At 49.2% G+C, this 22497-nt stretch overlaps 3 protein-coding genes and 1 long non-coding RNA gene across 6 annotated transcripts in view; 1 reads left to right on the forward strand and 3 right to left on the reverse strand.

The window, feature by feature from the left end:
* HIRA (histone cell cycle regulator) overlaps positions 1-9680 on the reverse strand; it is an 88669-nt gene extending 78989 nt beyond the window's left edge. The window contains exon 1 of one of the 3 annotated variants that reach the window (XM_025857980.2): positions 9318-9680. In XM_025857980.2, the coding sequence (XP_025713765.1) occupies positions 9318-9354 (37 nt within the window). In that variant the 5' untranslated portion in view covers positions 9355-9680. Of the gene's footprint in view, positions 1-5957; positions 6097-9317 lie in introns of those variants that run through there. The other 2 variants (XM_025857979.2, XM_025857981.2) reach the window with 2 other exon arrangements.
* Positions 652-5947, reverse strand: LOC141371878 (uncharacterized). Its single transcript, XR_012377168.1, has 3 exons — positions 2821-5947; positions 1496-1647; positions 652-850 (listed from the first exon to the last, which is right to left on the reverse strand). It is a non-coding gene; the product is annotated as an uncharacterized lncRNA (long non-coding RNA).
* Positions 9681-10247: 567 nt separating the features above from the next.
* On the forward strand, positions 10248-14015 carry MRPL40 (mitochondrial ribosomal protein L40). Its single transcript, XM_025857984.2, has 4 exons — positions 10248-10526; positions 10844-10927; positions 12543-12701; positions 13577-14015. The coding sequence occupies exons 1-4, from the start codon at positions 10474-10476 to the stop codon at positions 13899-13901; spliced, it is 621 nt and encodes a 206-aa protein (XP_025713769.1). The 5' UTR covers positions 10248-10473; the 3' UTR covers positions 13902-14015.
* Positions 14016-15735: 1720 nt separating this feature from the next.
* CUNH22orf39 (chromosome unknown C22orf39 homolog) lies at positions 15736-22080 on the reverse strand. Its single transcript, XM_025857985.2, has 3 exons — positions 21947-22080; positions 21631-21798; positions 15736-18685 (listed from the first exon to the last, which is right to left on the reverse strand). Exons 1-3 carry the CDS (start codon positions 21968-21970, stop codon positions 18557-18559), a joined length of 321 nt encoding a protein of 106 aa, XP_025713770.1. The 5' UTR covers positions 21971-22080; the 3' UTR covers positions 15736-18556.
* Positions 22081-22497: the final 417 nt, after the last annotated feature.

Below are 22497 nucleotides of genomic sequence, written 5' to 3' on the forward strand. Positions count from 1 at the left end.
CTGAACTGGTTCCTTCCCAGACACACACATACCTCTCTCACCTCCTTTTATTTTTTATTTTTATTAAAGATTTTATTTATTTATTTGACAGAGAGAGACACAGCGAGAGAGGGAACACAAGCAGGGGGAGTGGGAGAGGGAGAAGCAGGCTTCCTGCGGAGCAGGGAGCCCGATGCGGGGCTCGATTCCAGGACCCTGGGATCATGACCTGAGCCGAAGGCAGACGCTTAACAACTCTCACCTCCTTTTAGTTTTTGCTCAAATGACGCCCTCTCATTGAGGCCTACCCTTACCACCCTACCTGAAAGTACTACTTCCTCAACTTGGTGCAACCAATCCCAATTCTCATCTACTCTTTTCTTAGCAATTTCTTACATATTGTATAATTTCCTTTATTGCATGTCTGTCCACCCCAACCACCAGAATGTAAACTCCAGGAGCTCAGCAATTTTTGTCTGTTTTAGTCACAGTCACTGTTGTACCTAGAGCCAAGACACAGCTCTAGGTACCAGAGTGACTCAACAGTACCAGTAGGCACTCAATAAGTACTTATTGTTAATGGCTGGAGAAAGACTGCAGCAGAGGCCCAAAATTCAAAAACACCTTCAGTGTTTTTTGGACACTGTTTTTTGGACACACATCGGAAAGCATCCCGATCTTTGAAAGGCAGGCTCCTCATCTCCTCAAGTGAGGACTCAGATGTCACCAAGCACCTGCAAGTGCGAAGCATGGCCTTGGCTGGCTCACAAAGCCATCTGCTGCTGTTATGTCTACTGCTTTCAACCACAAAAACTTCTCCGGTCTCCTTAGGTAAGCACTACCTCGATGACATCTCATAGGTATCAGGTGGCTGAGAGATTCAAAACACAGCACAGGAAGGAAGCTGTAGCAATCATGCAACCGTTTTGAGAGAGAGAGAGAGAGAGAGAGAGAGAGAGAGAGTGTGTGTGTGTGTGTGTTTTGTGTGTTGCTACAAACAAAAGTAAAAAGAAAGTTACAGGTATATCATTTATGATTCTTAATCACTTCTCCTGCAGCATTTGCCAATGCATAATCTAGGAAGTTTTGGTAACAGCGACTATTTCTTCATACTTTTTTCTCCTTTACTTTTGCAGAACAGAGATATTCCTTAAAAGTTATCTGCAAAATGGATTTCTCTAAACATAATCATCTCTTCTATACAGTTTAATTAAAAAATTAAGAGCAATTAAAAACAACTCTTCTATGGGGGTGGGGAATCTGTTAGCTGTTTAACAATTAAGAAAATAATACTACAGTTAATAATACTGTATCCCATACTTGAAAGTTACTAAGAGAGTAAATTTTAAAAGCTTTCATCGCAAGAAAAAAAATTCTGTAACTATGTACAGTGATGAATGTTAACTAGACTTATTGTGATTATTTTGTGATATATACAAATACGGAGTCATGATGTTGTACACCTGAAACATTAATGCTATATAAAATATTTCAATTTAAAAAAAGGGAGGGGCACCTGGGTGGCTCAGTCGTTAAGTGTCTGCCTTCGGCTCAGGTCATAATCCCAGGATCCTGGGATCGAGCCCCTCGTTGGGCTCCCTGCTCAGTGGGAAGCCTGCTTCTCCCTCTCCCACTACCCCTGCTTGTGTTCCCTCTCTCGCTGTGTCTCTGTCAAATAAATAAATAAAATCTTTAAAAAAAAAAAAAGGAAAAAAAGAACAAAGATACAGTATTATTTAAGTAGAACATGCAAAGCAACATTTTAGCTATTCCAGTTACATGAGCAAGGCAAGGTCTGAAGGGAGGCTATACAATAAAAGCACTGAATTTGCTACGGTATCAGGGATTTGGCTAAGGTCCTAAAGAATGCAGATACTTTTACACTGTGGTACGTACACTAAATAAAATGTGTGTGGGTTTTTTTAAAAGCACCAAGTTATCCATTTATTTTTTTTCCAAATGGTTTCAAAGACCATATAAAGTTTTAGCATTTTCTAGCTTTTCCTAAATTGAACAGGTATTACTGTGAAAATAAGAAAAATAATTTTAACTACAAAATGCTTCATTATCCAAATCACTCATACACTGTAAGATGTATCTTAGTATAATTATACATGGCAATTGTCTCTAGCCAAAAATGTAGGTGTTTGTCCTATTCCTTAACAATAGCTCTAGGGCGCCGGGGTGGCTCAGTTGGTTAAGCATCTGCCTTCGGCTCAGGTCATGATCCCAGGGTCCTGGGATCAAGTCCCGCATCGGGCTTCCTGCTCAGCGGGGAGCCTGCTTCTCCCTCTGCATCTCTCTCTGTCTCTTATGAATAAATAAATAAAATCTTAAAAAAAAAACAACAACAAAAACAGCTCTAGAATGGAGCTCTAGTGTTTTCAAAAGGGAGAAGGTGAAGAAGCCATTTATCAAAGGGGACCCTGGGGGGGAAGCCCTGTGTGCTGGCTTCATTTGGCCCACCCCCTCTAACTGAATGCTTGCTCTTCCTCTCTGTCTGCTCTGTTCTCTTACTGATCTCAGTGGACGACAACCCTGCTCTTCACCTGGGAGCCAGCCCATCTCACATCCCACATTCTACCCTGGTGACTCTACCTTCACAATATGTCTGTAACTCAAACTTTCTAGAGAGGTGCAAACGTTTGTATCTTGAGTTGGGAATGAGTTAGGGAGTGTATTTGTTTGCCAAAATTCATCAAATTGTATACAAACTGTGCATTTCCCTAAGTAAATTATAAATATATATAATTTACATATTTTATATAATTATAATATATAATTATTACATGAAATAACATACGTAAACTATATCTAAAAAAATAATACACGTATACTCACATAAAGTCCAGCCATTTCTCATCAGCACTATCACCTCCATCACCTCCCTGGTCCAAACCACAATCATCTCTTGCCTGGATCACTGCAACTGCCTTTTAATGGGTCTCCCAGCTCTCTCCATTGGCCCCACACTCATCCTAGTTCCAGTGAAGAAGTCAGGAGGATCTTTAACAGTCAAGTCAGATCACCGTTACTCCTCTGCTCACACGGCACTGGGAACTGAAGTCTAGCAGTCACCAGGGCCTCCCAGTCAGTCCACAGCTCTCTCCAGACTCATCTCTTAATGCTCTTGCCCATTTGCTGCTCCAGCCTCACTTCAATCATAAGACATCCATGCTATTCCTCAAACCTGCCAGGCAAGCTCTGGCTCTTCTGTCTGGAATGCTCCTCCCTCAAACAGCTGCCTTCCTCTCACCTCCATCAGGCCTGTCATGGTTGCTGTGGTACCAGGCCAGGCCCCCTCCCTCCAGAAACTGAAGCACCTGCCCCCAGCTGTGGGAGTGCTGGCAGCCTGTGAAAACTCCCAGTTTCTCCACAGGGGACATGCCCTCAATGGAAGAACTGCTTTGATCAAGGTCAGGTCCCCTCCCCAGGACAGCCTAGACCCAATGATTGTGGATGTGGCACTAGAAAGCCCTGGCCCTTCACCCCAATTCAGGACAACTCATAAGGACTAGCTGCAGAGCCCCTGACAGGGTCAGCTGCAGCTTTTGTTGCACTTGCACTACAGCTCAACTTCTTTCTGTCCAGTCCTGCGTCTAGCTCTCCCCAATAATTCTCCCCTCCTCCATCTCCCTGTCCGCTTAGACAGGATGCCCCCAGCAGAGAGCCCTCCCTCCTAGTCTCACTGGCTAGAATGCATCACATGCTGCTCCTCAAAAGATCCTGTTCTGCTCCTTGGTTCACTGCTATATTTCTAGCACTTAGCCCCTGGCACGCAATCTGTACTCATTATTTGCTGAATGGATGAATTCACTGAGTGCCTCTCTGTACAGGACCTTCTGATGGACGATGCAGCAGACCTGGAGTCCGTTCCTATGAAGGTCTATTCCTGGCCCTCAAATGAAGCTCACTGCCTCTTCTGTCTGTCCCTCATACAGTGGCTCTGACCAGGGCAACTTCCCTGTGACTTGGTCTGTCCTAGGTTGGTTAATGCATCAAAGTAGGTAATGCTTTCAAAAGCAACAAGTTTTGACCTAAATGGGTTTTCTTTTTGCCAGAGGTGTTCTAAAACACTTGCTGTTTGTTTCATCTACTCCCTTTCCTAAAATGCTCTCAAACCTCTCCGGGCCTATTGCTTCTGACACGTCCACACTGGCAGTGCCTTCTCTACCACCACACTCCACATCCCATCAAGGCTCAGCCCCAGGGTACACCCACAAACCAGGCTCTTGTCCCTAGGGCTACCATGGCTCACTTGTGTAGCTCAGATTTCCACCTGCCCTGTATTCTAGAACGTGGTCTATATGTCCTCTCCCACCTACATACAAAGGGGTAACCTTATTTACCTCTGATCACCACAGACCTTCTCCCCAGAAGGGTTCAAAGTTTCATCCATAAATAAGTGGAAGATCCACATGTGTATTATCTAAGGCAAAATCCCACCCATTTTCTTCTGAATCTTACGATGCCTTCTGGTTATTTTTTTTTTAAATCAACTTACTGTCTTCAGGTATAACTCAATGAGAGACTGAGTGGAGAGAGCTCAGATTTCCCGAGACTTCACAGGCAGCAGATGAGGCAGGTATTATTGGCTTCATTTAACAAATCAGGAGATGAGATAAAAAGAACCTTCTGTAACACATATTTGGTGAGCAGCAGAGCACGGAGATTCAAGAACAAGACTATCTGACTCCTAAATAAAAAGCAAAATTCTTGTCCTCGAGAAGTTTACCATCTAGTTGGAACCATGACAAAAATACATGAAAAGGCAAATAACAATAAAAATGTTCTTATACAGAGCAGGGTTTCTCAACCTCAGCACCACTCACATTTTGGGCCAGATGATTCTTTATTGTGGGGAAATGTCCTATATACTGCAGAGTGTTCAGCAGTAGTCCTGCCCTCTACCTACTAGATGCCAGTAGTGTCCCCCTTCAGTTGTGAAAACAAAATGTGTTTCCAGACATTGGTCTGTTTGAGAACCCCTGATGTAGACAAACTACAAAGCTTATCTTAATGACCAGTGCAATTATAAAATATCACTATTAGGATCCCTCCCAGCCTGTTCTCAGAGATAGGTCTGCAGTGCCCCTCTAGCAGCTGTGCAGGGCCTTTCCACACCCGCTGCTGACTTCATTATTGTACGACCCAGCCTGCATTTCCCCTTCAAGCTTATTTATTTATTTTCACCAGTATATGTCTCAGAAAGATGTCTTGAAATCCTTTCTGGAAGGACACAGGGTAGGGGGAAAAATAATCCAATTACAGGGCAGGAGGAAAAACACACACCATAAAGCAAATGTGATTAACTGACAAATTATCCCAGTACTGAAAATTTGCCAAATGCCTTTTTACAACAATGTCATCAAAGTGTGAGCCAGAGGCCAAGGGAGGACAAGAGTTCTTTCAGTTCTGGCCCTTCTGGTTAGAATGGGCTTCCCTGAAGAGCTGAGCATGAACATCATCTGCCGAGGAGTGAAGACTTCCGGAAACTCTCAGAAGCAAAGGCCCAGGGATGGGAAAAACCATGAGTCTCAATGAAATTTTCTAAACACATAAATTACATTTTTCTACAACCAAAAACCCAATCATTCACTTTGTGACCAATATAGGGTTATAACCGAATTTAGAAATGAACCTTCAAAAATAAAACAAGATATATAAGGAATACTATATCCAAGAACAGAGAGTAAAACAGGTGTATGTGTTAACAGTGGCTGACACATACTTCCATATATGTGACAAATATTATTAGCTTTTATTGTGTATCATAAGACAGTCTTTTTATATCTGGGTACAGCGTGAAAACACAGGAAAGAATCTTTATATTTCCTCAACTTTAACAAGGCCTAGAAGTGGAGTCACACGCCTATGAATTTACAGCTAATAAATGATTGCATCTTGAATCCAGTCTGATTCCATGTTCAAGGCTCATTTCACTGTGAATATAACAACTTCAAAATTTATTAACTTACTGATCACCCGAGAGCAGTGATTCTCAACTGGGGCTGATTCTGGCCACCAGGGGATACTGGCAATGTCTGGACACATTTTTGGTTGTCACAGTTGGGTGTGTGTGGGGGTGGTGGTACTGGTATCCCGACGAGGGATGCTAACATCCTACAACACACAACAATTATGTGGTCCAAAATGTCAGTAGTGCTGAGGCTGAGAAACCCTACCTTAGAGGAAAGGTCTTACCACTATTATGAGCCAGGAAAATGGAGACCGAAAGTATGCTTTCATCCCAACAGATATTTCTTCCTTTGCCTTTAACCTGCTTGATTCTAGCTGTCCTCTCCACCATGGCTAAATGGACCCTGCCACCACAGGGAAAATGCTGGGCTCTCTGCTCCTTCCCTCTTTGGACTCCCAGACACCAGAAAAAGTATGTTCAAGCCACATTAACGAGTCAGGAGTATGAATGCAGACTCAGGAAACCTGAAAGTGCAATGATGCACTCTCCACAGCACCATGGTCTTTTGGGTTTGTTAATCCAAAGTAAGCGTGATTTTACTGGCCATCGCCCACAACTCTGATTTCTGGCTAAGCAGCCCCTGCTCCCAGCAGCTCCTACTATTTACCAGTCTTTGAAAGACTGCTCAGTAGTGATCCAGATTATTATCATGTCCTTCAGGACAGTGGTAATTTACCCTGACAGTCCTTCTAAACACTTGAAGACACAGAGGCTGATTTCAGGAGATTTTTAAAGACAGGAAAGTTAAATCCTATCCTGCCAGAGTCTCAATTTCTTTTATTATTCTCTCTTAGATTTCTAAAGCTCTTTATAGTCTGGGGAGCACTTCTGTGTTTACCTTTGCAACCAAAGATCACGATTGTACTGTGAAAAAAGCAGAGCAAATATCATCCTGTGCCATTCTAGGACCATGGAGAGGCAGACTGCAGCAACAAGAGGCCAGGGCCCACTACTCTGCCCACTCTGCCAGGCTGGGATGTTTGGCTGCTGGCCTGGTTGCAGACTCTCACTCATTTGTACCTAGATAATCACTTAAGCATCTTGACATACTTATGCTTACATAGCATAAAACCTGGGTCCTACTAAGGAGCTTATCACAAAGTTAGAAATTATATGGCAAGAGATAGAAGAAAGACTGGAGAAGGGTAGATTATACACAAAAATTGATCTATGGGGTGCCGAGGCAGCTCAGTCAGTTGAGTAGTTGTCTCTTGATTTCGGCTCAGGTCATGATCTCCGGGTCCTGGGATTGAGCCCCCTGTTGGGCTCTGTGCTCAGCAGGGAGTCTGCTTGAGAATTCTCTCTCCCTCTGCCTGCCCTCCTACCCTCCCTTGCCCTCTCTCACTCTAAAATGAGTAAGTAAATCTTAAAAAATGATCTAGACAAAGCATTTTAAAATAAAAATTCCAGGGCGCCTGGGTGGCTCAGTCGTTAAGCATCTGCCTCCGACTCAGGTCATGATCCCAGGGTCCTGGGATCAAGCCCCGCATCGGGCTCCCTGCTCAGCGGGAAGCCTGCTTCTCCCTTTCCCCACTCCTCCTGCCTGTGTGCTCTCTCTCGCTGTGTCTCTCTGTCAAATAAATAAAATCTTTAAAATAAAATAAAATAAAAATTCCTTCAGATCTTCACTTACACAGCAAAATTTTTCCATCACAAGCACCATAATTTATAATCACTGAACATTTGCCCAATTCTCCAGGGAAAGATCTACACACTACACATCAGGAAATGCTCTTGGAGAAATGCAGCTAAAGTTCACCACTTTTGCTTTCATGCATAGTAAGCCTGATGTATCTTTGTAAATTATGGAAACCTCAGCTTACCTGTTGAAACCAGTATTTACCATATACCTCTGTGTTGAAGGTACTGCTGAATGTAGCAGGGAATACAGACGGGAATGAGGCAGTCCCCTGCCCTGGGGGAGCATATGGGAAGTACATGCACAGGGACAGGGCATATCTAGTGGAATAAAATAGGAGGAATGTAGGGGCGCCTGGGTGGGTCAGGAGGTTAAGTGTCTGCCTACAGTTCAGGTCATGATCCCAGGGTCCTGGGATCAAGCCCTACATCGGGCTCCCTGCTCATGAGGAGCCTGCTTCTCCCTCTCCCTCTGCCTGCTGATCCCCCTACTTGTGCTCTCTCTCTGTCAAATAAATAAAATCTTTTTCTTTAAAAAAAAAAAAAAAGGAGGCATGTCAGCAACAAAAAAGGTGACCTCATCTGGACCCTGAAAAATGAGAGAGATGTCACATAAGAAGACAGAAGGAAAGTACACTTCTGACTGAAAGAACACAGATGTTCAGTTCAGTTGCGGTAGTAGAAAGCGTCCTGGGATTAAGTTCAAAACTAAAAAGCTCCACATGTATAAAAAAGGGGCCTCTACTTGCTCTCAAAAAACCACTAGCTCCCTCTAGTCGCGTTGCAAAGTAGAAATGAGGAACAAGACAGAATCAGGGTGACCCTTTTCCTGTCAGCAGAGACAGGTTGGAATCAGGGCTACAGGCCCAAGGCTGGAGGGGCGCTCCCCGGGCTTCAGTGCTGTCAGCAAGAGGATGGGGGTCTCTCCCCCCTCACCTCTCCAGGGAGCAAAGAGCAACTCTTGCAGCACTTGTGCCAACAAAGTACAACTATGACAAACCGCTCTACCAGTTTTGTGGGCTTATCTGTACTCAACCAGAGCAGTGGAAGAGTCTGCTCCCCCAGGGTGTGCTTCGGGACCACTGCCACAGGGCTAAGGAAGGCCCTCTCCTAGATCACCCCTGGCCCTACGGGGGCTCCAACCCAAGCCACCCTGATGTCCCAGCTCAGCATAAACGTGGTTCATTCAGCTGGGGGACCTCGGGGACCGAGCCAGAGTCCCCTAAATGAGGGCACTGTCACCAGATTCAGGCCTCCGGCAGGAGCAGTAACAGCCCCTCCAGCGGGGCAGAGACAGGCAGATTTCAGGTGTTCACCCCGCCACTGAAAAGCCACAGAGGGGACTGGGCCCGTTTCACACACTGGACCATCTGAGCACATCCTGGCTGATGCAGACGAGTGGCAGGAGCTGGCTGGCGCCCAAGGCCGCTCCCCGGAGGCAGGCCGCGGCTCCTCCACGGACCACGGGTGGGCGACCGAGGGCTCAGTGCAAGTGCCAGGAGTGAGGGCGGATTCGCTGAGGACAGGCGGAGCACGTGCCCGTGCTCGCCGGCTTCCCCGGGCGGAGGACAAAGTCCGCTCCCGCCGACCCCGCAGTTTGGGCACCCGGCACCGGGTGCGTCGGGGGCGAGGCGGGCAGGGCCTGCGCGCGGCTCCAACCCCACTCCAAACCCCGACTCGACTCCGGGCTCGGCCTTCCGCGACCCGTGCGCGCACTCACCATTGTGGTTGACCCAGGTCGGCTTCAGGAGCTTCATTGTTCGGCCGCCGCCGGGCTGAGGCGAGAGCCGCGTCCCTCAGCGCGCCCGGGCCATGGGGCCACCGCCGCTGCTTTCTCCCGCGCCGCCCTCCGGCCGCCGCCCGCCCCGCGCCCTCAGCGCCGCCGCGCCATTGCCGGCCCGCGCCCCCCTCCGCCGCCACAGCCGACCCCCGCGCTCGGCCGCCGCCGCCGCCGCCACAGCCGCATCCCCTGCGCCGCTCCTCCTCCGGCGGCTCCCGGGCAACGCCGGAAGTCACGGCGCGCACCTGCCAAATCGCCCCGGCGGGAAACCGCTCCCCACGCGGACGGGGCCGCCCGGACTCCTTCGCGGGCAGGGGCAAGGCAGGGTGACCCCGCTTGGGGCCTGCCCGGGGCGCGGTGGCCCACAAGGGGTCGGTTAGGAGGGCGGCTGGCAAGCCGGGCCTCGAGTTGCAGCCCGGGCCGGCGGAGTCCGGAGGGGTCGGGATGGCCTGAACGGCCTCTCACCAGCTCTACCTCGCTGATTCCGAGTCCGACTAATTAGCTAGCTTCCGTCATTCATCAATACGCGTTTATTGGGCATCTCGCGAGCACCAGGCCACGTGCCGGAGCCGGGATGATGTGGCCGGCAGTGGCCGCGACCCCAGGGTTCGGACGAACGCGGGGGAACGAGCTAGCCCCGAGGGCGGAGGGGGGGTGGTCACGGGGGAGGCCGAGACGTGCGCGTTTAGGGAAGATCGGGGCCGTTTACACAGACGTGGGCACTTGGACCCGGAAGGACGACCTCTCGGCCACTCCGGCTGCACTGTCGGGTCTTAACCCTCGCAGGCACGCAAGCCAACTAGCTGGAGCAACCGCTAGCGGGGTTGTGCCCTTAGCCGGGAAGGGCTCGCAGCGGCGAGCAGAGGCGGAAAAGAGGACGCCGCCCTAGGTGCGAGGCGCTCGGGGCGTGCCCGCGCGCCGCCGGGGCGTGCGGGGCGGGGCCACGTCGGGGGCGGGCCAAGGTCAGCCCAGCCCTCCGCAGCCGGAACGCGGGAACGCGGAGCGACTGGAAGGCCGGACCTTTGCGAGGGGCACTGCGGGCCGCTCCGCCAAGGGGCGCGCGCTCAGAAGCTGCGGGTCGACTGCCAGAGGGGCAATGGCCTTAGCGGCGCTGGGGGTTTCCGCTCGCGCTCTGCGCTCCCGGAGTTGGTGAGTGTGGACCCCAGCGGCGGCGTGGAGTCCTTCGCCTGTGCTCTCTCGCCGACCGCCCTTGACCACTTTATCTCAGGGAGGAGCTAGCTGATCGTGCCTCTTCCTGTGGACGAAAATACAAGGACCCTGGCAAGCAGGGACCTTGCCCAAGTGCTCTCTGGTGTGAACGGGGAATTTTGGAAAAGTCTCGCACGTTGACCTTGTCACATCCAGCAGTTACCAGGGCCCCAGGTTTTGAGGGTAGCATAAGTTTTTCCTCTTTTCCTGTTTAGTGAGGAGAATCAGATATTTATATATCTTTTTGTCTCTTTCAGGCTTCTGGGAACTTGGCAGACACAGATTAGAGACACCCACCAGCGAGCTTCATTTTTGTCCTTCTGGGAGCTCATTCCCATGAGGTAAACTACCGTGGGCCTGGCCTCTTTGGGGCTGTCAGCAGGAGACTGATGTGCATATAAACAGAACAAAACAGGACTACTGGACATTTGGTTTGCAAAATTAATTGCGAAATTTCTCGGTTAAATTTAGGTAGATGTTTTCTGTTTTTCAGCATTCTGTATATGGAATACTGCTGCCTGCAATCAGAAAATAAAAATTAAACGTAAAAATGGTTTAAATAAAAATCAGTTTTAAAGGGATTGTTGTATGTTTTAAAGGACACAGCGTAGACATCTGCTTGCTTGGAGAGGTCGGGGGAGGCATGAGGATTAGATTTTCCACCTAGGAGTCTGGATGCTTTCTTGGGACTTGATTCACAAGGCTCAGTCTTGATGCTAGAGGATTTACTTATTTTTTTTTTTTGGTAAGATTGATTATTTATTTATGTATGTATGTATGTATGTATGTATGTATTTAAGAGAGTGAGCAAGAGAGAGCACAAGCGGGGGTAGGGGCAGAGTGAGAAGCGGACTCCTGGCTGAGCACTGAGCAGGGAGGCTGCTGGCTGGCTGCTGGCTGGCTGCTGGCTGGCTGCGAGGCTGGATCCCAGGACCCTGGGATCATGACCTGAGCAGAAGGCAGACGCTTAACCCACTGAGCCACCCAGGCGACCGGAGGATTTACTTATCTTTAATAGTATATTATCACCATAGGAGATCTGTTCCCTGAGAGTACATCAGACTTTTGTTAATGCTCTAGGATGGGGAAATTTGTTAAGAAATTTTGAAAAGTGAACAGGGACGTGTCAGTCACTTTTTCTTTTTTTTTTTTAAAGATTTTATTTATTTATTTGAGAGAGCGAGAATGAGAGAGAGAGAGAGCGAGAGAGCACGTGAGGGGGGGAGGGTCAGAGGGAGAAGCAGACTCCCCGCTGAGCAGCAGGGAGCCCGATGTGGGACTTGATCCGGGGACTCCAGGATCATGACCTGAGCCGAAGGCAGTCGCTTAACCAACTGAGCCACCCAGGCGCCCATGTGTCAGTCACTTTTATTACTCAAATCACTTTTACAAATCACAATTCCAGGGGTGCGTGGGTGGCTCAGTCTGTTAAGGATCTGCCTTCGGTTCAGGTCATGATCCCAGGGACCTGGGATTGAGCCCCACATCGCATGGGGCTCCTTGCTCAGCGGGGAGTCTGCTGCTTCTTCTCCCTCCCCCTGGCTTGTGCACTCCCTCAAATAAATAAATAAAATTAAAAAAAAAATCACAAATCCATTTAAAATGTGAGTAATGATTTTCTAACTCATCAATTTGGTATTTTCAGTTTCCATTGCAATCCCAAGACACACCCAAACCCAACATGAAAGATGAGTACTTATTCTTAATTTATACCCTGATGCCCCATGAAGTTTTTCTAGCCTTTCCTGGGTTGACCATGCCCACACAGTTCTGACAAGTACCCTGGGTTGGAGGCCATCTCCCTTTCACACTCAGCTCATGAGGTTAGACCCATGCATCGTTCCTTCCCCAGTGGAGAGCATGGTACAAGTTCTGGGCACTTCACCTAGCGCCCTGTCTCTCAGCATGTTTGTGACACTGAAGAGGAAAATGTCTAATGTTTGCTTTATCCATTAGAGCAGAACCTCTGCGAAAGAAGAAAAAGGTAGATCCTAAAAAAGACCAAGCAGTAAAGGACCGTTTGAAAAAGAGGATCAGACGACTGGAGAAAGCTAGCCAGGAGCTCATTCCCATCGAAGATTTTATTACACCTGTGAGGCTCTTGGATAAAGCAAGGTAAGTGTTCTCTAGGGTCGAGGTTATCAGGACAAAGAGTTCCATCACCTTCTGGTAGTTCTGTCTGCATTTCACACCTGTGACAGGAAAAGGTGAGTGGGCGTGGGCAGACTAGGTCCCAGTCTGAGTCCTTTTCTCCTTGACTGTGTCTTGTGGGAGTTGGCAAAAGCATTCCTGGGTGATGCTTTTGAATGGCAGAAATGGGAAGGAAACTCATAACCAGTTCGTATTGTTGCTTTTTTGCAAGATGAGTTTTAGCTGTGACTGATGACTTGGACCTTGGGTCTGCAGCCCTTGCCTCATCTTGATGGTAGAAAACCCTTAGCCTCTAGCTTTATGGTACAGATGCTCATAGTTGGGATGTGTTGTGTACAGGCCTGGCAGGGTTGCTGCCTTGTAAAAAAGTGTGTGCCATTTATAAAGTAGCACCTCGCCATACAGGTGGGACATGGCGGGTGCTTTTTTGGTATTCTAGGGCTGATCTGGGCTCTTGACTCCCTGGGACTTGGGCTTCCATTTTCATAACACCACTTTACATTTCCACAGTCACCTCTCATCAAAGGTAGTCTAGGCCTGGGGTAGAGGAAATGCTACCAGTCTTCTTAGAGCATCACTGTTTCTTATGTCCATGTAAAGCAAATGGCACTGGCTTCCAACATCAGTTGCAGCTGCTACCACATCAGCATTCCATGCTTTAATTTATCCCTAACTTTTTAAAATTAATAATAACTTTAATCCCTAACTTCCATGTTTTTCCCTAAGTCCCATCTGTGTCTGGCAGTGGGGACGCTTGGGTTGTATGCAGTCACCCAGACTACCTGGCCAGTGAGGTCGGTGCTTCCCAGCTTCACACCTTCGGATTTGTGTGTTCCTAGACAGCGGCCTCACGTGGAGCTTCCCTTTGAGGAGAGTGAGCGGAGAGCTCTGCTCCTGAAGAAGTGGTCTCTGTACAAGCATCAAGAGCATGAGAAGGAGAGGGATGCCATCAGGTCCATGATTGAGTCCCAGCAGGAAGCTCTGCAGGAGCTGCAACTCATGTCCCCAGAGCTACATGTGGAGGCCACCAAGCGGGACCCCAATCTGTTCCCCTTTGAAAGAGAAGGGCCAGATTACACGCCACCAATCTCCAACTACCAGCCCCCTGAAGGCAGATACCATGATATCACCAAGGTATACACACAGGTGGAGTTTAAGAGGTAGAGCGGCAGGCACCTGTCCACAGAACACACTGCCCTTTAGAGCCAGAATGACCAGGGCTCAAGCCTGCTTGTCACAGAGTCAGGCATGCTGTGAATAAATATGTTTAATCAAGTGTCTCTGTCTTAAGTTTGAGTCAGAATTAATTCACCTGAGGATTGATGGGGGTGAGAGATGCTGCCCTTGTCTGGTACTGGGGAGAGAATGACCAAGACATCTACCGCTGCTCCCCAGTAAAAAGGAAGATTCCAGTTGTGTAGAGTAGATACCACCAGCAAGAGGCAGCTAAGTACCTCAAGGAGCAGAGGTGAAGGATGTGCGGGCTATGTGCTGTGTGTTGTCTGCATACCCGTGCAGACAGGAGAGGCAGGGCCTTCCACTGGGCAAATGGAGCATGGGAGCTTCCTCACATCTTTGGCAGGGCCAGCTTTGGGTTTTAAGCTGGGGAGGGAGGCTGAAGAGAGTGGAACAAGCCTGGGACACACTACTTCAAGTTGCTGTGTTCCCTAGGAGGACGTAGCACCTGACACTCAAGTGTCAGTCTGGAATAGTAAATATATTAGTGTGGCGGGGCTGCAAGAACAAAGTACGACAGACCGAGGGCTTAAGCAACAGCAATTTGTTTCTCATAGAAATCTCTGTTCTTGAGACCAGAACTCCAAGATCAAGGTGTTGGCAGGATTGGTTTTTCCGCAAATGTGCTCTCCTTTGCTTGCAGAGAGCCACCTTTTCCCTGGGTCCTCCTAGGGTTATCCTTCTGTGCCTGTCTCGTAATAAGGATACTACTAGTCAGTGGATTAGGGCCCAGTATAATGACATCATTTTAAATTAATTACCTCTTTAAGCACCCTATCTCTATAAATAGTCACATTCAGAGGTATTAGGGGTTAGAGCTTTAACACAGGAATTTAGAGGGAGTGGGGAACAACACAATTCAGCCCATAACAGTGAAGGTCCAGTGAGCAAATAGAGCCATTTCTCCTAGTGACTTGCATTGCTATCTCGGAAGGGTTTGGGTTTTTCGCTGCCTTAGTGCAGATAAACCAGGGAAACATTTCATTGGAGGAAGAATTCAGATTGTTTTCCTGGTGTGTGGTTCACTTTTGGTTTAAAAACTTACTAGATAAAACATTGTTACTGGATAAAAATGCTGCCTAAGGATTCTAAGTTCTTTAACTCTGCCTTTGAGACAAACACCGAATCTGGCCACCTTTCACCACCTCATTGCTATCTCGAGGTCCACACCATTGCCACATTTTGCCTGTTCCACTGCAGCAGCCAACTGATCTCTCCATGTGGGCACTCCCCCCAACCCCCTGTAAGCTCCTCCACACAGCAACTAGAGGGCTCCGCGAAGCACAAGCCAGGGCAGGCATTTGGCTGTTCACCACCCCTGATCACGCCTTACAGACCCGCCCCCCCCAACCACCTTCTGCCCCTCCCCGTGAGCACACGGCACTTAATTGTTCCTTGTGGATTGTGTTGTGTGCTCCTTCCTCTACAAGGCTCAGGCTTCTTCATCCAGGTCTGGGCTCAGATGCTGAGGCCTTCCCCACCTCCCTGCCCATTGCCGGTGCTTTGTTTTGTTTTTTAATTTTATTTATTTGTCAGAGCACAAGCAGGGGGAGCAGCAGGCAGAAGGAGAAGCAGGCTCCCTGCTGAGCAAGGAGCCTGATTTGGGGCTTGATCCCAGGTCCCTCGGATCGTGACCTGAGCCGAAGGCAGACGCTTAACCAACTGAGCCACCCAGGCATCCCTGCAGGTGCTTTGTAGTAGTGTTTTTCAAACAGTACGTGTCATCCATTAGGTTGTATAATCAATTCATGGGGTCAGGACCAGCAGTTTTAACTTTTTATTTTGAAGTAGTTACAGATTTACAGGAGGTTGGAAATAAAGATGCAAGGAGGGTCTGTGTATGGTTCTCCCAGCCTCCCCAAGTATTAACATCTTACACACTGCATAAAGTCAGTGTGAAAGAGACTAGAGACTGACATAGGCACAGCCCAGAATGCATTCAGGTTTCCCACTATGTCTGCACTCATCTGTGCATATGTCTAACACTACACAATTTCATCACACATGCAGCTCTGTAGACGTCAAGGTTCCAGTACCACAGGATACCCTTATGTACCCTAGCCACATCCACACCCTCCTTCCATCCCTACCCTTGGCACAATTAGCCATTCTCCATCTCTTATTACATCATCTCACCAATGTTACATAAATGGAACTATGTTATATGCACCCATTTAAGATTTTTTAACTTGGCATATTTTGAGTTTCACCCAAGTTTGTGCACATACAGTTTATTTTCAGTCGCACAGAACTGCAAATGTCAGTGTATCACACACTATACAGATAAGGACTTTTGTGAGGCTTGTTTCAACCATATATGCAGTATATAAAGTATATACCAGATCATAAAACTTGTTACGGGTTTTGTGCAAAAAATTTGAGAGCTACTTCTCTATCTTCTCACTGCCCATTTTCTTCACAGCACTTACCATTATTTTAGACTTAATGAAGTTTAAACGTTTATGTCTGTCCCCTAAACTCAACTGGAACTCTTTGAAGGCAACTTGCCCATTTCAAGACTGCAGTCCCAGAGCCAACCCCCACCTGGCATGTAGCGGTGCCGTCAGATGTTGTGACGGGTGAACACAGGAGCAGATGTAGGAACATTGTGTGCAGCAATGATTATCTGTCAGTGTGGAACTCATTGAGCAGGAGAGAAGGAATAAGGCTTCCTAACAGAGCATTCAGTGGCGGGCAGCCTCCAGCCCTAAACAAGCACACAGAGAATGTGGGTCCCTTGAGGTGAGCCCCTCAGGACTGCTGTACTGGCTGCTACTGCGGCCCCAGCCCGGGAACCCCAAGGGATCATATGCAGATTGCAAAATTCAAATGTCCCTTCCTGTGTTTCAGAGTGAAGAAAATGCCTGTAGATTCCCAGCAGCCTTCCCTCTCTCCTTGGCCGGAAATGCTCCAGAAAGTAGCCACAGACACAAGGCAGATACCCTGGCCGACTTAAATATCAAGGCACCCACCCTGGGATAGGTTCTTCTTTATACTCACCTCTGCTCCTGGGCTCCTGTGTGCACACTCCCCACTACTCACTGGTACACGCAGTCACAGGGAAGGACCTTTGGGGACCTGTGTGCAAACGCTCCCACCACTCAACAGGTACACACACACACACACACACACACACACACAGGGAGAGGCTACTGGGGACTTATGTGCACACCCCTTACCACTCCTAGGTACACACAGTCACGGGGAAGGATCACTGCGGATCTGTGTGCACAACCCCATCTCCCCCCATGGACAGGTACATACAGTCAGAGGGAAGGACCACTGGGGACCTGTGTGCACCCACCCCCTTTCCCCCATTGACAGGTACACACAGTCACAGGGAAGGATCATTGGGGACCTGTGTGCACACACCCCTACCACTCACAGGTACATACACAGGGAGAGGTTATTGGGGTCCTATGTGCAGATCCCCCAACACTTACAGGTACGCACAGTCACAGGGACTCTTGGGGCAACACAGGAGAAAATGCACACAGGAGAGGGCAAAGTCTATTCTTTAATGTACACCCTTTTGAAGTGATGGGATTATTTTGCCCCAAAGAATGAGTTAAAAGATGTCTGACCCACTGCCTGTGGCCAGGTTGGGGCCCAGTTGTGAGGGAGGTACTAAATGGCAGGAAGGAGCAGCGAGGCTTCGGGGCACACAGCCAGCCTCGCCCTCGGCCCCACACCACGGGGCCTGCTCTGCAGCCACGAGATGCTAAATCATTTTATTAGTGATAAAAAAGACCTCTCCAAGAACTAGAGTTCTTGTTGGTTCATATACATATATTTTAAAAACATCTACAAGAGTATAAGTATACAAAATTCCAATACTGTCCGAGCACAATAATGTCAAGGGCTAAATCTAACAATCTCAACTATTAAATTGTGGATTTAATGTTCAGCTTCTATTTGAAATCAAACGTGTGAAATGGCATTTGATATTATCTACACTTTCTAAAACTGACCAAGGGAAATTTTAAAGGAAAGAGACTAAAATTCCCCGTGTCTTGGGCTTGGGTTTCTTAAGCCAAAGGTCTAGCTGTGTGCGTTTCTTAAAAGCCAGAGTCTTCAAGAGGGCCTGTCTCCTACGAGGAGCAACACCCTGTCTGTGTCCACAAAGGAACTTAGTGAGTGGGCTAATAGCTCCATGTAAGCACCAGGGGCTGGCAATGCAGTGTCACCAAACCAGGACCAGGACAGGTGTTCACCACAGCACAACCATTTAGTTACCTCATTCTGACCGCCCTATGTGTCCACTTGGATCAGGGCTACCACTCAAGAGTTTACCTGAGAATGCTGTTGTCCCCAGCAGGGAGCATGAACCAGCCTAACCTGGCTGCTCACCAGGATCTGCAATGGTGTTTGGCATCCTGGAAGCTGTGCAGTGGGTGAAACTGTCAGAGCAAGGCAGCAGCAGGGTTGCCATGGGCAAGTAGGGCCGGAGACCTCAGGCTCTGTGTTCTAAGCCAAGTGGAAGCTTCAGGGACCCACTAGACTGTTTGGGCCCGTCACCGTCCTCAGGGCTTTGCCACAGCCCCATTTGAAACAGATCAGAGGAAGCCGTTCAGGAGTGCTCATCACTGGTCTTTCTCGTCCTGTGGCAGAGGGAGGTGCCAGTCTGCAGGAGGGCTCTGCCTTAGGGCCCACACCAGGGCGTGCTTCCGTGTAGCCTGGACTCTTGCACGCTCGCTCTCACAGAGGGACCGCTGTGCAAAGGAGACCCCAGTCACTTCCGGCTCATGTGGCCCCTGTACCTCCCTCCTCCTCAGCACCCTCCCAAACAAGCTGGACAAACAAAGCGTATGGCACATACCACTCCAGAACTTGGCTGCTTCTACCTAATAAACTTTGGCAACTATTCCATACTAAAACACACAGACCTAGATCATTCTTTCTCCCAAGCTGCTGTGAAAAACTATTGTGCAGATCACCAGAATTTGAGTAAAGTTTAAAATGTCTTCTTCTGGGCCTTAGGACTTGATGCCTTCAGTTGACCTAACCAGATTTACCTGCGGAGACCAGCAAGAGGCTGAGCTGAGAGGAGAGACAAGAATCTGATTTTAGTATATGTGCTGCCAAAGCGAGCACGAGATAAGAGTCTGAAAGAGTGGCCACAGTGAGGAGGATGAGGCAAGAGACACATGCCCGGGGAGCCCTGGACAGGCGAGGAGGAATTCAGAGGAAAGACACAATAGGTGCCCCTCAACCTGTGGGCTTTTCTCTGCCACTCGCCTCCCACAATAAACACTGGGCAGTACCTTATGACCATGAAAGGTGCACTTGGCAGGTGCCAAGCACTATGCTGGCCTTTTTACATATATAATTTCATCATCTCTCTCTCATCTCACTGTGTCTCCCTCTGGTCAAGTAAATAAATAAAATTTTAAAAAATTATTTATTTATTTATTTGACAGAGAGATAGTGAGAGCAGGAACACAAGTAGGGGGAGTGGGAGAGGGAGAAGCAGGCTTCCTGCCGTGCAGGGAGCCCAATGCAGGGCTCGATCCCAGGACCCTGGGATCATGACCTGAGCCGAAGGCAGACACTTAACTGACTGAGCCACCCAGGTGCCCCAGATATTTTGAACTTTTAACTGCACTGTTACCCGGTTACTTCCCTAGGATGGACTTTCAGAAGTAAAACTAGGGGGTCAAAAGGTATCCTTTTGACAGTTAAGATAATCAGAACATGAAACACTCCATCAACACTGCACAAGTACCCCTGACTCTCCAAACCCTTATCGGCACTTCTGCTATTTCACTGGGCAGAAAGCACTTGTCATTTGACCTTGTATACCAGATCACTTGATTTTCTTTTTGAATGAATTCCTTCTTTGTGCCCTTTGTCCACTTTTCTTTACTTTTTTTTTTTTTAAGATTTTATTTATTTAATTGACAGAGAGAGAGAGACAGAGAGAGGGAACACAAGCAGGGGGAGTGGGAGAGGGAGAAGCAGGCTTCCCGCCGAGCAGGGAGCCCGATGCGGGGCTCTATCCCAGGACCCTGGGATCATGACCTGAGCCGAAGGCAGTCGCTTAACCAACTGAGCCACCCAGGCGCCCCTCTTTACTTTTTTTTTTAAAGATTTTTAAAAAATTTATTTATTTCAGAGAGAGAAAGCAGGAGCAGGGGGAGAGGGAGGGGAAGAGGGAGAAGTAGGCTCTCAGCTGAGCAGGGAGCCTGACACGGGGCTCCATCCCAGGACCCTAGGTTCATGACCTGACCTGAAGGCAGATGCTTAACCGACTGAGCCACCCAAGCACCCCTTTGCCCACTTTTCTATTCTGAAATCATCCCCATTTTTCTGATATATGAGTTCTCTCTAAAAAACGTTATTAATCTCCTTGCTATATAGGCTACAAGCTATCTTTCCCAATTTTTTGATTTCCACTTATAATGGACCTGTCATCATTTTCTTTTATACAGCAGCTTGCTTTCCACATCCGTTTGTCTGTTTCGATAATCACATACATTTAACCATGCTGAAGCAGTTGCCAGTCCTGCTGGGTCCCCTTCCCCCCCTTCCCCATGAGCACTGCACCCTCAAGCTTCTCTTCATGTCCCCATCCACAATAGTTCCAAGGCACCACTGCCTATTCTAGACTAGAACGAAGGTGCCAGAAGGGCAGGGGCTCTGTTCTCATCACTCCTGTATCTTTAAGAGCTCCCAACATGATAAATATTTGCTGAATGAATGGAAAACCAGAACCACCTCCTCACTGGTCTCTTTGGTCCTCCATAATACACTCTCCCACCCTGGCAGTCAGACCAATAAATATCTCTCTTTTTTTTAAGAGAGGTGGGGAGGAGTGGAGTGGGGGGAGAGGGAGAAAGAGAGAGAGAGAAAAAAAATGAATCCCAAGCAGGCTCCCTCACCAGCGCGGAGCCTGATCCCACAATCCAGAAATCACGACCTGAGCCTAAATCAAGAGTCAATTGCCCAACCGAGCCACCCAGGCACTCCCGGCATTCCCCCTCCCCGCTTTTAAGTAGGCTCCATGCCCACCCAGCCTAGCCCCCAATGCGGGGCTTGAACTCATGACCCCGAAATCAAGACCTGAGCTGGTATCAGAGAGTCAGACGCTTAGCCAACTGAGCTACCCAGGACCCCCAGACTGATCTTTTAAAGATATAAATCAAGTCATGCTTCCCAGCACACGTTTAGGCTGAATCTAAACCCTTCTTCAAGGCCCACCAGGTCCCTGGTACCTCTCCAGCCTCATCCCCTACCCCTCTACAGCCCACCCTCCTTCTGCTCCAAGCACCTGACCCTTCTTTGTGTTCCTCAGATGCGCCCCGCCTCGGGCCGGGTGAAGGCTGTTAAGGCTGGTTCCTGGTCTTTCAGGCCTCAGCAATATCATCCCCTCCGCAGGCCTGCTGAGGACACTATCACTGTTAGGGGATCTCTCCTTTCTCTCCAAACCACTCTACAGTCTCCTTTCTTTGTCCTTCAATGTCTGAAAGCCCCGTTGATATACTAATTTTTGATATTTCTCAAGAGAAAGGAAGCACAACAAAAGGAGGGACCCAGGCAGGACCCCTCTCCCAGTGTCCCGGGGCCTGGAACGTGGGGAGGGTGCGGTCCGCGCACTCGGACGCCGGGGCAATGCACCCCCCGCGGCCCAAGCGCCACCCCCGGCTCCCCCATGCACCTGGGCCTCCGCGCTTCGGCGCTCCTCCCACTCCCGGCAGCTGGCCAGGTCGCGCCGCCACTGCTCGCAGGCCGGCCGTTCGCCGTGGACGTAGTAGTGGTACAGGAAGTGTCTGGCGCTGCGGCAGAGCTTCCACTCGGCTCGGTAGGCCTCGCAGGGGCGCGGCGGCTGCAGCGAGAAGCACGCCTGAGCCAGAGGCCGCTGCACTGCCCGCCTAGGGACCCCCATCCCGTCCCCTCCTTGGGAGAAGGCTCGGGTAATCCGGCCGTCCGGCCCAAGGAGGTCCCTGCACGTCCCGGGCGCCCCCCGCGCTTACCCGCCAGACGCCGCCGTCCGCCATGTCCGGGCGACTGCGGATCCCCCCTCTGAGTTCGCTAGCCACTGAAGATTGAAGACAAGCCGCACCGCGTGATTGACAGATAGGAACCAATGAACTCCGAGATGTGACGCTTGATTCCGCACCCACCCCCCTTGACACGAGCCAATAAACAAGACATCCGGGCTGGGACGCCAATAACAGCCGGGCGGGGCGGTGACAAGCGGAGGCGGCGCCCAGGAGGGCCAAGGGACCATGCGGGCGGGGGCGTGTCCGGAGGTAGAAAGCCCGGCGTGCAGCCTGCGAGGCCAAATGGATGACAGCGGCCCTTCGCCTGGTGCCCAGCGGGCGTCCCGGGCTGCACAGCCACCTGAAGTTAGTTATTTCTGAAACCACGGGGTCCAGGCCGGTTTTCAGCAGTTTTATGAAATCTCAAAAGATAGGGTTCGCTTTCATAAGCACATACTGAGCATCAACGCCCTGTGGCAAAGCTGCCAAGTCTGCGGCTGCGGAGGACTCGGTGAGGGTAGCTGCGCGTGACCAGCCGGCAG

The sequence above is a fragment of the Callorhinus ursinus genome, unplaced genomic scaffold (assembly GCF_003265705.2).
Source record: "Callorhinus ursinus isolate GAN/ISIS: 27379988/994484 unplaced genomic scaffold, GSC_fseal_2.0 scaffold115, whole genome shotgun sequence".
NCBI lineage: Eukaryota > Metazoa > Chordata > Mammalia > Carnivora > Otariidae > Callorhinus > Callorhinus ursinus.